Source organism: Dermacentor albipictus, chromosome 2 (assembly GCF_038994185.2).
Source record: "Dermacentor albipictus isolate Rhodes 1998 colony chromosome 2, USDA_Dalb.pri_finalv2, whole genome shotgun sequence".
Classification (NCBI taxonomy): domain Eukaryota; kingdom Metazoa; phylum Arthropoda; class Arachnida; order Ixodida; family Ixodidae; genus Dermacentor; species Dermacentor albipictus.
In genome coordinates, this window is record NC_091822.1 from 159,968,028 (window position 1) to 159,985,115 (window position 17,088).

Here is a 17,088-nt window from a genome sequence, read left to right on the forward strand (position 1 = left end):
CACCTCTGAAACTCTTTGCTCTTCCGCGGGTTCTCCTGGCCCCTTGCAATGACGTGCAGGAAGTCCTCCGTCAGGACAAAGGGCACGCGCTCGCGATTGATGCCAAACTTTTTCTTGAAGTGGCCGAGGAAGTGGCCAAAGTCGATGTGGAAGATCTGTGAAGGCCAAAGAGAGAACACGTTAATGCCCTTTCAGAAGGTGGTGCATCGGGCAAGCTTCTGCAGCGGAACACAATTTGTTTAAACTCCCCGCTTCCAGTCAGTGCACTTTCCATGCAAGTACCTCATAGACTTGTGCGAGGGCCGCACTTTACTTCTTTCACAGTTTTGACAAGCTGCAGCCCTTACACGGGACCGAACGTTTTGGTCACATTAATGCCGGCACAGCTGGCAACTACTGCGCACCCCGGATCCCCCAATGTACCGTTGCATCAGAGGTCCAATGTGCAGCTCTTGCCACGCGCAGCATGCAAAAATTCGCAATACACATGCGCGACATTGGGGCACTGAACGCAATTGCTTCTAAAAAAGAAAATTATGGGGTTTTACGTGCAAAAACCACTTTCTGATTATGGGGCACGCCGTAGTGGAGGACTCCGGAAATTTAGACCACCTGGGGTTCTTTAACGTGCACCTAAATCTAAGCACATGGGTGTTTTCGCATTTCGCCCCCATCGAAATGCGGCCGCCGTGGCCGGGATTCGATCCCGCGACCTCGTGCTCAGCAGCCCAACACCATAGCCACTGAGCAACCACGGCGGGTACAATTCCTTCTCTGACGGAAATTTGTTCTTCTTGAAAATTTTGGGGCCGCCAAGTTGGGGGTGTAGCGCTTACATGAGTACATATAGTATGCTTGATGTAAGTGCCCTAAAGGTATACAAAGGCAATTAGGTGAAGCTATTGGTGATTGATAAGCCATCTTGCTATTTCCTGTATTCACGCTCCTTATTTTGATAGCATGATTGCAATTATCCTGCTTGCGTTCCTGAAGTGTGCCGGCACAGTCACGTTTTAGTACACTGTCCCCGGCTTGCATCAGCGTCATGTACTTGCAGTGCCCTTATGGCTGCTGAATGAAATTTAGAAATGCTGCTCGATAAACAAAATTGTGAATTGATAGAAGACATACACTTGTTACACAGAAGAGAGATCGATGCAAAGCAGCTGCCCTCATCAGCGAACCCAACTCAAATCAGGATACGCCAGCTGAAATTTTCCCGCTATAGGTCTATGACTCTCACACCAACAACCAGTCTCCAAAATTGTCATCTATATCACCTTTCATATCACCGTGATATGAAAGAAAGCAATAGCCCACATCATCATATGCTTCTTACAAATGTTAAGTGTTACTCAGAAACAAGGTCAGATTTGGTGCTAAGGCAGGAGCCATCACTTTGATGGATGCCGCCACGTCTGTTTACGCAGAGCTTAGGGACAACACACACCATATTTGAAATTTCGCATTTGAACAAAGTTTTAAAGTTAGAACCAAGTTTATTTTTCTTTCTTTGTTACAGAAAGAGGAAACAAGAGCTAAAGGCCATGTGGCCTGACAGCGGCTCTTGCTCCTAAGTGCTCCTTAACCCAAGGAAGCAATCTGCGTTCTGCGCATGCATGCTTGAGAGATGCTATTCAATAGAGGCACCCTGGAAATGGGTGCCCTAAGTCCATGGGTGCCCCTATTCTAAAACTGCCTACTTGCAGGGCTAGGTCTAGTACACATATACAGCACAAATACCCAGAAGAGTGGGCAGAGCCATCGCCGTAGCTCAACTGGTAGAGAGAAAGAGAAAGATACGAACTTTATTGCATAAACGGCTCAATGTCTGAACCTTTGTCGCTGGTAACACATCAGGCGCTAATTTGAGGTGGGAAAAATTACGGAATGGGAAATGGAAGTATCACGGAATGGGAAAAATTACGGAATTACGGAATGTGCTGGATGTACTGCACGAGCATTGCACATATAATGGAGAAGGTGAGGGTTTGTCTCTCACCAACGCCGAGTTGTCATTTTGGTCACTTCAATTTCCCTCTTTCTTATTGTTTCTACATTTCAGTTGCAAGAACAGTTAATTTCCCACATGCTTGCTATTGGCTTCAGTCTGTTGGCTCTGTGTAATAACACTGCTTGGTTCACATCAATTGCAAACTGAATGGAAAAAGGTCAAAGAACAAGGCAGAATTACACAAGCCCCAGCGTCATCTGCCTCGCGCTTTGTCCCCTTCTTGAATTGCTAATGATAGTTAATGATGATGTAACTATCAATGAATAAACTGCTCGCATTCAACATGGTCACACACAAATGCAAAGAACATATTAGTTTGTCTTTGACAAGCACACAAAGGACCTTCTTTTCCACCTAGAAGATGAGAGATCGGTCACCTGGCCTTCCTCATTGACCATGATGTTGTCTGGATTTCTGTCCCCAATGCCAAGGATGAAGGTCGCCACGCAGTAGCCGGCACAGGACAGTGTGAAGGTCTCGATCGCCTGCTTGTACCTGTGGGTTGGCGGAGAAAAAAAAAAGAAATGCCTCAGAAAATTCATCGCGGGTTACAAGGACCCACAACACCTTTCACGAAAGGTGTGACATTTGTGCGGCATTAAAGGCCATTTCCTCACGTACATTATTTTCCAGCGAGAAGATTTTGACTTGCACAAGTGGAGTTACTAGCAATCAAATGCTGTTACTCTCACACCCTCATGACTTTCACTGCCCCTAATGGAATGGGGCCACGGTGGCCGGAAATCGAAACTACAAGCTCATGCTCAGCAGTAGAATGCCATAGCCATTGAGCCACCATGTGCGTTTGGCACAAACTGTGGGGCAGTTCAACTCACAAAGGCAGCTTGTCCACAAGGTGTCGGCAACACACACTCACCGGTCCCCCTTATTCTTGTCCCTGATCCACTTGTGGAGCTGCGTTGAGTCCACCTGGAAGGCGGCCATGCGGCCCCCTTTTTTCTGGATGTTCATGACCGTCTTGGCATTGCGCACCACCTCTATCATGCCTACGTGCTTGCCCGTCGACAGGCATGCGTATGGCATCATCCTGCGAGTCGAACAAAATTGCTACTGTACAAACTGACGAAATCGTCACGCATTCTCACGGATCTCTGTAAGTTTCCATACAACTTTCGTTTCCGTAAACTGTTACCACAAGGAGATCGCGTATCCTGCTAACAGGTTATAATGCTTATGATGCTATAACCCTAACAGGTGGGAATAATGCTTCCAGTCACATTCTTACATACACATAGCATGTAAGAAGCACACTTCCCACCACCTGTGAAGTGGTCAATGTCAAGTATAATAATTCCTGGAAGATGTACCAACACGGTGTTCCCTCGTGTGATGTGCATTTGTAAGCGGCAAGTTTTGTCTTGCAGATTTTATCCTCACAGTCATATAAAACATTGTGCTATATTAAAGAGTTTTGGATAGTAAATCATATATCCCATTACCTACTTGATCCACTGATCAAATTTAGCTTCAAACTTCACGATGCATTGCACGAGTGCTAATTTGTGTACCTGTAAACATAAGGGAGTTGCTACAAACTAGTGGTTTAATGTCCCACTGAAGATTCAAATTCTTCCAGGGGATTTGCAGATGTCATAGCATTAGTACAAAAATTTAATTTATCTTTAAATGTCGAATAATACTGTGTTCACTGTGCTGACTAAATGGAGAAGTTGTTCTTTTCTAGTCAAGCTAAAGAATAATCTGCGTCCCCACCCACCTCAGGTCTAGCCCCTCCTTCTGCCAGATGCTGTCCATGATGCGAATGACCTGCAGCGTCAGCATGTCTTGCCGTAAGTCTGTGAAAAGAGACAGGAAATAATACAGATGTCAAGTGAGGTTCAGAGTGCACAAGGACTTCCAAACGCATGCAACACCCTTCTCCTGTAGTTGCCACACTGCCAAATACTGCATTTGCACGAATATAACATGAGCTTTCTTCTTCTTCTTTCTTTCTTTTTGTCCCAGCAGTTATCCTAATTATCCACCTCAGAAAGCAACGACCGTTATATACTCGGAGCCACACTTTCAATAAAGCAATCACATTATTGCCCCTTAATTTCGTGCTTCAAAAAGCAGCAAGTTCAGTCACCAGATTATTGAGCTACAGGGGAGGGCCAACCACTTAGTGGTAGCAGAAGATACCACATCAAATACAATGAATTATTGCTGTGCAGTGGGTCTTGCTATAAAAATTGATTGATTGATTGATCGATCGATCGATTAATCAATTAATTAATTAATTAATTAATTAATTGTATTTTTGGGCAGCTCCTCTCTATACATGGCTCCAAAATAACTTGCCCACATTATCACAGCAGCATGTTTCAAACGCGGCGGTTGTTAACCTAAAACATACTAACTAGTCGTGGGCACCTTAAGGCCAAGTGCACAAATCCTACCATCGCCATTCTTGAAGATGATCTCATGGTGGTCCAGAATCTGCTCCGCCAAGTGGTCGGGGTTCTTCCACAGCAACCACAGGGGCTTCTTGGCAGAGTCAAGTATCCTGCACTCGTTCACGCTGCAGGCACAGCCACAGTGCGTGCGTGAATCGCTGTCACTTTGACAATGTGCAACCTCGACACGATCACATCACGCAGGTAAATGCAACAGAAATTCATAAGACGTGCTTTTCAGTGCCAGTACTATCTCGTGAGCTTCAAAAAATTTCACAATATTAATGTCTTTTATGTGGTTGCTGCACCTTCACTGGTGGGGTTTAACTCTGCAAACCAACACAAGGGCTATAAGGGACACCATAGTATGAGGAGGAGGAATGAACGTCTATTGTGAGAAACAGCAAGAAAGTGTTCTTTCTTTGCCCAAGGTGGGTGGCTCTCTTAGTCCAGAAAGCCGCTGGCTAATACCGCAGCCCGGGCCCGACTGCAGATTAATTTTGGCCACCTGTGGTTCCTAAATGTGCACCTAAATCTAAGTTCACGAGTGCTTCTACATTCCGTGCCCACCAGAATGTGGTCACCGTGACCGGCAGTCGAATCCGTGACTGCATGTTTAGCTGCAGGATGCTTTAGCCACTGAGCGATTGTAATGGAGAACGGTACATAGAAGCCAAAGAAATTTTGCAAGGGTTGAGCTTCGGTCTTGTTGGTACATTTTTCTGGTGTTGGTGCACAAACTTGAGACAAAACAGATATTTGTAAGTGCCTCGTCTTCTGTCTGTCTCACCTCAGATATCTGCACTAAGCATCAGAAGAGCCAAAGAAAGCTTCGTTTCGAGTTATCGCGACGAGCACTAACAGAATGTGGCCACAAAAAGGTAAGATTAAATGCAGGCAGGTAGACTCACATCAAGTCTCCCAGGATGCAGCTGTTGTTAAGGGGTGACGGAAAATGCTGCAACGCTTCCAGAAAGTCTGGCTTTGAGAACTGCTCTATGAGAAACTTGAGTCTTTCCTGCAAAGTGGAGACAAAAAAGGTGTGCGCACACTAACTTTAAGAAATTGAAGTCATGAGCATAAGACAATAAAGCGCACCGCTTGTGCTAGCATTCAAAAGATAAAATTTAGTAATGAAGTGTATGGCTCAATTTTCACTAATGTCCACAACAAGCCAAGTTATTCGTGATTTGAAAGGTCAGGCATAGAAGACGTAGATACAACAGGAAGGGAAATAACAGCGAATGTCTCTTGTGTCTGTGCTATGCCTATCCCATTGTGAATCTTTGCCAACTATGTCAGGTTTCTGTCAGTCAAAGGCAAGCTATTTGTTGTGACAACAACAACAAAGAACAGTTGATTTAGTTTTAGAGAATCAAATGATCTTTAAGTGCTGCTGAATCTTTGGAGGCTTTCTTATAACAAAAGGTTCAGAGCTCAAATGTTATCGTGCTTCCTTTAGTACAACAAACTTGACCGAAATCACTTCACTACTCCAACATACCTGGATAGAAGTGTCTACTCAAGCCAAAGATTTCTGTTACGTGGCTACAACAATGGTTAAAAGAAGGAAGAAAAAAAAACATAAAAGAAAGAAAGTGGAGCTAAAGAAAGGCATGCTCTTCTGGAGCAACAAGTACTGTTGAGCATATAATTAAATATACACTTGGAATGTGCAAATATTCGAAAATGTTTGGTTAGTTAGTTGAACACTCAGGCATTCAACTTCATCCTCACGTTCAACAGCTCCTGTTCAAAAGTTTCTATGATTTCAGAAAGTTTTCCAATAATTTACAAAGAAAGGACTGAAAAGTTTATATGAAATAAGTGCAACGTCCATGTCCAGATGTGAATCGATGCACTAGATATGTAAGGCCAGTTATAAAAGTTTAACATCGAATGAACAGTTTGAATTGTATTTAGACGCTATACGAAAGTCAGTCACCAATGATTTGATTCAACGTCACCACCTCTATCTGACTATGTATACCCAGTTCAGCTTCTAAAATCACTACTCATATACGTCCAACGAAACACAAATTTTTGTCGAATTTTGTGCGATAAGTGGATGCACAGGTGACATAATTCGTAGAGCCCGCTGCAAATGGTGATGGCTTGAAGGAAGTAAAGCGCACCTTTGGTGTGTCATCCTTCCTCTCCTTGAGTGAGTCGGTGAGCTGCGTGAGCTTCTCCAGTGCACCGACCTGGCGCACCACCGACTTCAGGTGGGTGCCAATGCCTCGACAGAAACCTTCCAGCAGCAGGCCGAACCGGACTGCTACTGACGGGTCGTGCATCTCAGACCTGTACCAACAGAAATGATTGATGAATTCGCGAGACTGATGCATAGATTTGTGTAGTTTAACATTCCAAAGCAGCACTGGAGCTATGAGAAGCGCTGAAGTGGGGGGGGGGGAGGGGGGTTCCAATTAATATTTATCACCTGGTGTTCTTTTAACGTGCACCTAAACATAAGTTCACAAGTGTGTTTTTGCATGGTGAACCCATCAAAATACAGCTGATGTGGCCGAGAACTGAACCCGCAACCTCATACTTAGCAGCACAGCACCATAGCCACTGAGTCACCAAGGTGTTTTTATTGATTGGTGAGGTTTAAAGGAACACAAGAGAGAAAAATTAAGATAGGATGCATCAGAAATTAAGCTTAAAAAAAATTAAAGAGGGGGCCTTTGTGACCTGGTAAGCCAGCAAACATCACCGAAAAGAAATGCAAAAAATAAAAGAAAAAAAAAGAAGTGGTGAAAATATCACCCTGAAGTTCCTACACCAGTCTAACTGTGATATCACAAACTCGGGGAGCATCTATTCAGGCCTAGTTAATTACTTATCGGTAAACAAGGTCCACACTGCACTCTAAATGAATTAACAACCCAACCGAGCAACTTCACGGAACATTTCCTGCACCTAACTGGCCAAAAATACAGCAATATGACACACCAGCGCAGAAGGATTTGGTGCAAAAGTAAAATAAATGAAGCTTGGCCTTCACCTCGTCAAGCAGTAAACAACCTTATTTCTGCCAAACAAATGAAAACAGAGTTAAAAAATAATACTTAGCCAACCTAAACTCAGTCAGTATTAACGCGAGAGCGTTAAAGGTCCCATTTCACAGAAAATCTAACATCGGTGTCCTGCGTCGACCGTTTTTTCTGCAAAAATCACTCCGAACCATGCAAACCGAACCACAAATACCCAACTGCGCAGACACTCCATGTAGTGCAAAGAAGTAACTGAACTAATTGAATTTCTCAAAGTAAAATAAATCATAAAAATTGTAAAGGGTGACTTACACACAACTTACAGACATGATAGCACCGGTTTGTAATTTGAATATACGAGAAAACATAATTATGCTATGCAGAAGCCCTAACACAGACCCTTTTTCCAACGTTTCTACCATTCATAGACCAGCCATGGCATCCGAGATTTACGCGCGCTGGCACGTGCTACTCTCAAAGGCCACAGAAAGGCACGCCCGGTTCCTTGCAACACCTCCAGATGGTTCTTGCCTCCGCTGCATTGCGGCCCATGCAAGAGACCGGGTTTCTACCAGAAAGCTCGCCTTCGTGCATAGCGTTCGCAGCCAGCGTTTCCCGGTAAAAATTATGCTGACATAAGCTGCAGTTGCCGGAAAGCGCGAGAGGCAGTCAGGGATCTTTGAATGCTAACGCATTCCACTCTTAAAGGCTAAGCTAGAGAGTCCTCCAAATTTTGCTGTGTTAGAAGGTACTGAATTAAATCTGGCTGCTTGAGGTACTCTTACGTGCATCCAACTATGAAGCACACCAGCATTTTCGCATTCTCCCCCCTTCAGGACGTGGCTGCAACGGCTTGGAGTTGAACCCATGACCTAATGGTCAGCAGCACAATGCTATAGCCATGGAGCCAGTGTGGCATGTCCCACAGAAAATGTTCCATAGGGGAGAAATTGATAAAAATTCATGGAGCAATGGATGAGCACCAAAGAAAGAAAGAAACACACATTTCCGAGTGAGGAATAGCACACATATCTAAGTCTCGACATTCTGTATGATTGCCTCAGCCAAAAACAACAGAATGCATAGTATCTGTGGTTACAAGAGCTGAGCTAAGAACGAAACAATGCATGTGAATGCAGTACAATTTCAGTGATACAAACTCCTCAGACCCCTTTAAGATATTTATATCATCCGAAATTCATATGACTCAAAACAACCACAACCACAGCATCAAAGCGAAGGCTTTTTTATATTATTATAATTATTATTATTATTATTATTACTACTTATGTGTGAAGATTACTTTTGGTTGAAGCAACCTAAACAGTACGCCACGGCTGTGCAGACCCAACTAATAACACACGGAAGTTCAAAAATTCATACAATTCATTGCTGCAAGTATAAGAGAGTATAAGACAAGTATAATGCAAGTATAAAACAAGTATAAGAGAGCAGCATTACAACCCAAGCACCTTCATCTCTGCAACACAATGAAAGGGCCCAGAAATGAACAGTGAAACATGAAAAATGAAGGCGTGAAAAATTCTGTATGCCTGAGCACAACGTAATATGCACATTAAGAAGAATACCCAGAAAGGGGACTCACTTCAAATGCCAGAAGAAAAAGTGGCCAATGTTGTAGTTAAGCAGTGAACGCCTGATGAGAAACTTTCCGAGGTCATTTTCGAGGTATGGCTCGTACTTCAGAACCTGTAGTGGAAAACGAAATGGCAATAAATTATCGTGGAATTCCGTTGATATGTTCCTCACTGTTGCGCTTTCCCGGCTGACACATAGCGTTATTGAGGTCCTGACCTAAACCTCATTGACTCTCATCTATTATGTTTCCCTTTACTATGTAGTAATTCCGTGATGTTCCCACATCTCACGTTGCATTAGAGCACGGTGGTCACGTAAATTTAGCACTGCAGAGGGAAATTTGCTCTCGCACGTTGCAACAAGCAACCGGTACTTTGCAACAAGTGACTGATTCTTTACAACATGTAACCAAAGTTTGAAACAAGTCGCACGAGCCGGGCGCTACACAAGCATCGGGAGAAACTGTGCACAGAGCAGTTTGTGAAGCAACCGAAGTGCACATCAGTTAAAACCTACCGGGAACTATGCAGTTAAAACTTACCAGGAACTATGCACGCTAGGCCAAGTCCACCGTGCGCAGGACTACATTTATTTTGGGGCCCACCAGGGTCCTTCTCGCATTGCATAATTGCCCGTTCCCTTTACTAAGCTTTGCCGCAATAAAGCCATGTTATGCGGTGAAGCATATGCAAAATATTGCGGTTAAACATATCAAGAGTGGAAAGGAGCCACTGTCACGGAACATTGTACACGTCCCTTGAAAGGACACTAAGGGCACATTCACACCGGCGACTTGAGGAGGTCGCGCGACCATTTGCGACTCGCAATCAAAAAGCGACCGAAGGCCTGATGTTCACACCGGCAAGCCCGGCTGAGCGCGACCCGCAAGTCGCAATCCCGGAGATTATCGTTCTCAGCGAGAACTCTCGGAATCTACGCGGAATTTGAATGCGATGCCGGAGGAGGCCGGATGTAGACACACGAAAGATCACTTCCGGTGCGCCGCTGATTGGTTTATCAGTTTTGCGACCACGGTCGCGCAGGGAGCGACTCGCCCAAAATGGTCGCTTTTTGAGAAAGGCGACCGTTTGCGACCATTTGCGACTGGTCGCAAAGCGACCAACTTGGTCGCGCGACCTCCTCAAGTCGCCGGTGTGAATGTGCCCTAAAGAGGCTTTAGAATGGGAAGATTCATGGTGGTTTGGCAGGCTGCCACAGTATAATTCAACCCGTGAAGTTATTTTCTTGATTCTGTGCACAACAGTGCCGCGATCGCCGCTCGAACTTTTAGCAAAACTCTACCACCCTAGTGCCGACTGTAGCGGAGAAAAACCACACGCGAGGATGACATAAACACAGGGGTCACGTGAGCACTCTATTCGAATCACACATCTCGCCATTCTGAAGGCAACATCACCATCGTCTTCGCAATCAGAACCCGTTAACCAACCAGCGGCGTCTCTGGCAGAGGCGTCTCTGCAGCTCACTTTTGCTAAACTGAAGCGACTTGTGGCAACTTGTGGCCTGTTAAACCATGATTTTCATGTTCAGGGGGTGAAAAACTATAATAATTTGCTGAGAGCTCAATTTTCTCAGAAAGTGCTTCAGCTACTCTTTAATTATGCAAGTGCCCCCGCTGTCCCTGGTCACACTACGAGCGCCACGACATATAACTGTACTGGCAGCCATTCACAGCTGTTTCTAATGTTGCTGTGGAGAACTGCACACTTCCTCACTGTTACCTTTTCCCGGTTATTACGTTTTTCTTTCTGCAGTCCCTTCAGAAACGTATCAACGGGGGTTCTACTGTATAACTGCTTCCAATGGCACTAAGTCGGGTTCTTATAATCCGTTTTTGCATGAAGTCATCATAAACGAAATCAGTTACGTCTTCGTCAAAGGAACTAAGAGAGATCGCTATTGGAAAGTTATCTTGACCCACATGACAAATTACAGAGCGTGATAGACTTTCACAAAGTGTATATGACGATAACCTTGAAGTGCATTGCCCTAATCGGGAACTTTTGCTTCACAGCAGCACATTGAATACACAGTAAGGTAAAAGCAGAGATGCCCATTAATTTTTAACGCTGATCGTCTCAGAGGAAGTGATATGAGCACTAAATGTACGTTCACAACATAGCAGTGTGAATGGCAACAACACAGCTTGTCATCCTCACATGCAAGTCAAGCTTTAAACAACTCAATTCTATCTTACAGTTCTTGCTAACAGCTTCACATCTCACACTGCCGTATTCACATTCTTACTGAAATGAAAAAAACATGAGTTGAGCTACAAGAGCACTCAAGCACTCTAACCTGTACAAGTTGAAGAAGGTACTGGGACAGCAGCTCATCCGAAAGGCCATCCAGCCACTCGACGGCGTACTTGCGGACAAACATGTCCGCGTACTTGCAGTCCAGCAGCTCGAGCGCAGTTTCAGGGGACACCCGTTTCCACTTTTTCAGGAGTCGGTACAACTAGAGCCGAAGAAAAAGGAAAATAAAGCTCAGAACCGAAAAAAAATAATTATGTGATTGTATACGTACAGTGCATTTCCCTTGCAACGATCTACACCACCATATTTCCAATTCCTGGAGTCACATACACTGTAGAACTGTCTCACTGCCCATTCCATAATCCAAGTTTCTTGGCCCTATCAGCATGTGCAAGTTACAGTCACCACTCTGTTTAAGATGGTGTACCTAAGCTGGCATTCATCATTTCATGCACCTGCCAAACGTGCTCCCTCCCATTCACATCTGTTCCACAGATTTTTCTCCTGTCAGCACTTGCACATAGTACTACTGCAAAGATACAAGAGCAAGCCTTAGAATGTGACTGACTCCGCTTTCCCTAATAAGTGCATATAAAATAAAGGCATGCTTGCATTAGACAATCGGCAAATTAATCTGAGTGAAATGTGTAGCGTTTCAGGGAAAAAGAAAGATCCTACAAACAGCTGCAAGCCCAATTTCTATTGATCAACTTAAGTTTTTTTTAAATAAGGAATCCTGCAAGTGACTACACAAAAAGAAAAAAGAATTTAGAGCACAAAGTTTATGACCGCTTAGCTCTAAACCAAAAACAGACATTGAAATTCTGTAAAGCCTTCATCAGAATGCCTAATGCACTAAAATCAGTTTATGCATAGTTTATACAAAAATCATAGTATCAGATTAAAGGAGTAGTAATGATATGACATTTTTTAACTTCTTTTTTTGCACTAAATAAGAATCTTGGGCTTCGAAACTCCAGAAAAAATACTCGAAAGCCTCAAAGTGCCCTAAATAATTTACTATGTAACCACTTTTCTACGACCAGTTTCGGTTTCGCTTGCCAGGAGATGTAAGTGTTAAGACGCCATGACGCCAAAGGTGGTCCCATGGAAACAAAACATCATGGGGTTTTGGCACTCACTTCGGCTTGCCTGGTCACCTGCTATGCTGCTACTCATTGTACGGCCCAATTCAGATTGTTCAGATTGCCCCATAGCACATGACGGATCCTCTTGGCGATGTACCCCATTAATAGACAATAATTTCAGAATTCCGTGCAGCACACTGGAAGCAGTCCCAATGAATTTTTTTTGTTTGTGTGTATGTATTTACAATGAGCAACAATGTCTTGGAAACGCAGTCACCATACTTGCAAACAACTTTTGGTAGCAATGAAAGGAAAGCTACGGAGGCAAAGCACTGGAAAGTAAGAGTGCTCTTGAAAAGAGTCCCACATTCTAAGTCACATTGCTCAGAAAGTGAAAGCATGAACTATTCACAACAGCAAAATAAGACAAGATACCCAACTGAGTGGTAAACTTGACTTAAACCTTCTGCTTACTTCCACATTTGGGCAAATGCGAAGCTGTTGCACCACATGGAAAGCTACCACGATTCAGTATCCGTTACGAAAAGGTTGAAAGCGCTGTCAGACTCTGCCAGACTACTTGGCACAGTAACGCATGTGCCAAGTAGTCTGGCACATGCGTAGTCTGGCACATCCAGGTATAGCAGCCTATACTATGTGTCTGTGAAGCAGTGAGCAGGCACGTTGGTATTAGTCAGACCGACCCTAGGTTCAGTGTCCCTTATCGCAGGCTGTAATGATGGCCCTTTTTCTGGTTTCAGTGTGGAAAACCCAGTTTTTTGAAAGCTGCTCCTAATGCACCCATTCACATTTTGCACATGAAATTGGGCACTGAGTGGCAGCTGCACTTTCACTACAGATATATATATAACCGCGTACCTGAGCCACGTGATCCCGACTGTTCCACTTGCTGGCATCCAGCAGCTTAGGCAGCGAATTCGGCACAGTATAGCAGTAGTAGCGCATTCTCCAAAGAAGCATCTTCTCCTGCTCCGAGATCTCGGAGAGCGGGTCTCGTTTGATGATCTCGTGGATTTGATCCTTGTCGTTGTCGGTCCAATTCTCTGGACTCTGCATTCAAGACAGAACACAGTCAAGGCTGTTCCGACAGCCAGTTCCAATCCCTTAACACGAACCCTATTCAGCCATTTCCTTGTGCAGGTAAAAAAAGCCATCATAAGCGGTCGGGATGCCAAGGCACAAGAAACTGGAGGAGAATGAAAGTACCAGTCAGCTCGACCGAATGGGATTAGTGAAATGCCAGTTAGCAGTGGTCCCTTCTTTCCCGACTCTAAAAAGCCTCTTTCTAAGCCAGAAACACTCATCCTCAGTTCATATGAAAAGAACCAAAAGCTGTCCCTATCCATCACTGTGTAATTTATGAGATGGCAACGAGAAGAAAGCGGGTTAACCGAGGGGCCCGATTTTAATTAGTCATATCATAAGAAGCCAACAAACACCGACACCAAGGACAACATAGGGGAAATTACCTGTGCTTAATAAATGAAATAAAGAAACAATAAATTAAAGGAAATTAAAGTGGTTGAAAAAACAACTTGACGCAGGTTGGAACCGAACCCACAACCTTTGCATTTCTTTATTTCATTTATTAAGCACAAGTAATTTCCCCTATGTTGTCCTTGGTGTCAGTGTTTTTTGGTTTCTTATGTTATGAGATGGCAAGGCACATATATATCAGACAAGCACCAATTCACACTTTACTAGTGCCAGTCAGAAACCATAAGATTATGGCACTGCTGATGAACTTTCCTCCAAAGAATCTGATAAATACCGTAATAAGACATTGTTAGCCGCATTTATTGCTTGAAAATCTTGCTAGGGCAGGCTGGAAATAGGCATTTGCAATGGGAAATAATGTGTGTTCAATGAATTCACTGTCCCCGAAGCTCTGCCGAGACAGATGCTACCACTAAAGGGTTCACTATTGGGGTCACCATTGGGATCAGGCATGTGTGTGCTGACTGGTCAAGTTCAAATCATCCAGTGAATGTCGATTCTAGGATTTCTAGGAATTCTTGGATCGAAATAACAAAAGTTTGGGCTCGTGGAAATGCATGGGCACTGGCCGGGACCTTCGTTCAGTATCAAGCAGAAAAATCAAAATTACCCAGGGCGAACTAATGAAAGTCTACTGTATTCATTTGTCAAAATTACAAGAAACTGCACATGCACACACATACAAAAATTGCGGAAAGCACGCGAAGTGTTAGCTCTCATAGACAAGTTACCTCATCATCAACAGTAAAGGAATGATGCGCTTGAAGGCGTATACTTGTTGCAATGAGGAAATTAAGCAGCGTTTGTTGTTTCACTGCGCAATCCTGTAGATAACATAGCTGTGAAACCAGCCCATCTGTAGTGGTAGAACAGGTGCAACGGCACGTGCATCTCGGAGTTATAATAGCTGGCGTTCGACAATGAATGAATGTGTCCCGCAACTCGGTTGTGCACCCCGTGTGTTGGCAACTTTGTATCGACGTCAGTCTCTGACCAACACCGACTAACTGCCAACCATCACGGAAACTGGCAGAAGAACCAAAGAAGGCTTTGAAAGGAAGAGAAAAGAAAAAGTGCGCGTACCTCCTCTCCAGTGGACTCGAGGGGTGAGACAAAGGAGGCGTACTCCTCGATCTGCTCCATGGAGGGGAAGACCACCTGCCCCGAGAAGCGGTCCAGCTCGATGACGAGGCAGGGGGCCTCGCGGTTGGGATTAGAGCCTGTGCTGCCCAGTGGGTTGAGCAGCTCGTCCATGCCCTTCGGCACGGGCCACAGGTGTAGGTTGACCCGGCCGCTCAGCAGCACGCTCTTGTAGTCGAAGAGGCTCACATTGCCCCACGCAATGGCACAGCGCTCCTGCGGGCAAAGCCAGGAGGGCGCACAGGGTCGGTTAACAATTCTTGTCAGAAAGCTTAAGAGGACGAAGATAAAGGCAAACTAGTGAAAAAGTGCTCAAAAAGTTTAGGAACTACTATTTTGTACAGAGTTATGAGACTAAGGTAAAACAAGTCAGGCACTGCACAGGCAATGATAGTGGCATCAAAACTCACCTCTCGTTTCTTGCGCTGAGAAACGGCACATATGGAGACGCATAGTCTCGCTGAGCGAGGAATGTCCGGAATGTACATCTGAAATTCTAGCAGTTCGTCCCACTTTGGATTTGAGTGGGACACGTGCTCGGTGTCCCGAAAGGGGCACAGGGACTCTGTGCCGTGATAGATGCCGACACGAACGTAGATCTGCAAGGAACAGAACGACAAGAACGATCAGAAAAGCCGCCGAGTGCTTTTGAATACACCTATTTTTCAGAGGCCAGAAAAGCCGCTGAGTGCTTTTGAATAGATCGATTTTTTAGAGGCCAAGCGCAACAAACTTTTGCGTCTCATAAAAAGCCTAGTTTCAGATAGCATAGATATAGAGTAGCCCTTAAGCAAAATTTTACATATTGAAATACGTTTCCTATACCAAAACTGAAAAGAAAGAAGAAAACAAACGCTGGCATTATCGCTTGCCAGAAGTGACATATGACTCAGAATGCATGGCACCTTGGCAGGACCTCCAAAATTAGGCGCCCTTTGTGGTTGCCAAGTAGCAAGCTGAAAAATCTGAGGCAGCATGCTCAAACTTATGTCGTTGATGTGTGCACCACCGGGTGCACACATCAATTGCTTCAATGCTATTTCAAACCTGCTAATAAGAAAATAAGACAACTATGAGCTCCACAGCTTTGCCAAGATTGCTTCTGTAGTATGTATACACTACTCACATATAGCCAATTTAGCCAAACTGCAATTTGATTTCAGTTGGCCTTTAGCTTGGTTTTGGGGAACTCTGCTCATGAAATCATACAAATGAATGAGACGAAGAACATAATGGGACGTACATTAAGTGTCAAGTGTCAACTGTCAACTAGCAACACAAAAGTGAGTAGTTCGTGTCCAATTTGTCCAATATTGAAGCAAGCACACAGTTGCATTCTGTCATTGCCTGGGGCTCAGATATCATAAGAAAACCCGCAGAGTTTTTGTATGCACAGATGCTCTACATAACATGTGACAATCAGCCGCATTTTTGCCCCCATAAGGCTAAAATTATGTCGCCGCTATATAATGACTTTTTTACCATTTAGGTGTTCCCTTTATAGTGAATCATGCTCTACAGTTTATTTTTTATTTTTGAACCTTGTTGTAACTGAAACGACACAGCATAGGCTTTAAATTAGGAGAATGTCTGTTGCGAGCAATATGAATTCCGGAAGAATGCTGCTGCCCCTTGAGTCTCAATTTTTTCCGCAACCAAACCATCGCTCAACATTTTTAGAAGGGCAGTATAACACTATAGATTAAATCTGCTTATCTTTAGAGCAACATTAACATGTTGCAGCACTGTTTGGCATTGGTAAGCTTCTACAAACCTTATTGCCGCTGATTCTCGACAATAGTAGCCTTAATTAGGTCTGCCCTGGCATCTGTGGTAAGGATTTTTTCCTAGCTTGGCAACAGCTATACAGCCTCTCATGTGTCAAATGTCAAGGTAGCGTAGAAGACGCTGAAGAAAATAATTGTCCTTTATAGCAGCATAATCGCGCAAAAGTTACAAGCTTGACATCTGTTTCAGAAGGCACCACAACTTTGCTTATAGACTTCTTCTTCACCAGAGCGCACAGGAATCCAT

The 17,088-nt window shown here is 44.2% G+C and overlaps 1 protein-coding gene across 1 annotated transcript in view; it reads right to left on the bottom strand.

Annotated features, from left to right (window-relative positions):
• LOC139056184 (phosphatidylinositol 4,5-bisphosphate 3-kinase catalytic subunit alpha isoform-like) overlaps positions 1-17,088 on the bottom strand; it is a 34,911-nt gene that overhangs the window by 3,954 nt on the left and 13,869 nt on the right. The window contains exons 7-18 of the mRNA XM_070534196.1: positions 15,465-15,653; positions 14,998-15,270; positions 13,276-13,467; positions 11,349-11,510; positions 9,037-9,140; positions 6,567-6,735; positions 5,343-5,449; positions 4,435-4,556; positions 3,753-3,831; positions 2,892-3,062; positions 2,392-2,509; positions 4-155 (exon numbers count right to left, since the gene is read on the bottom strand). Of these exons, the coding sequence (XP_070390297.1) occupies positions 4-155; positions 2,392-2,509; positions 2,892-3,062; positions 3,753-3,831; positions 4,435-4,556; positions 5,343-5,449; positions 6,567-6,735; positions 9,037-9,140; positions 11,349-11,510; positions 13,276-13,467; positions 14,998-15,270; positions 15,465-15,653 (1,838 nt within the window). The remainder of the gene's footprint in view (positions 1-3; positions 156-2,391; positions 2,510-2,891; positions 3,063-3,752; positions 3,832-4,434; positions 4,557-5,342; positions 5,450-6,566; positions 6,736-9,036; positions 9,141-11,348; positions 11,511-13,275; positions 13,468-14,997; positions 15,271-15,464; positions 15,654-17,088) is intronic.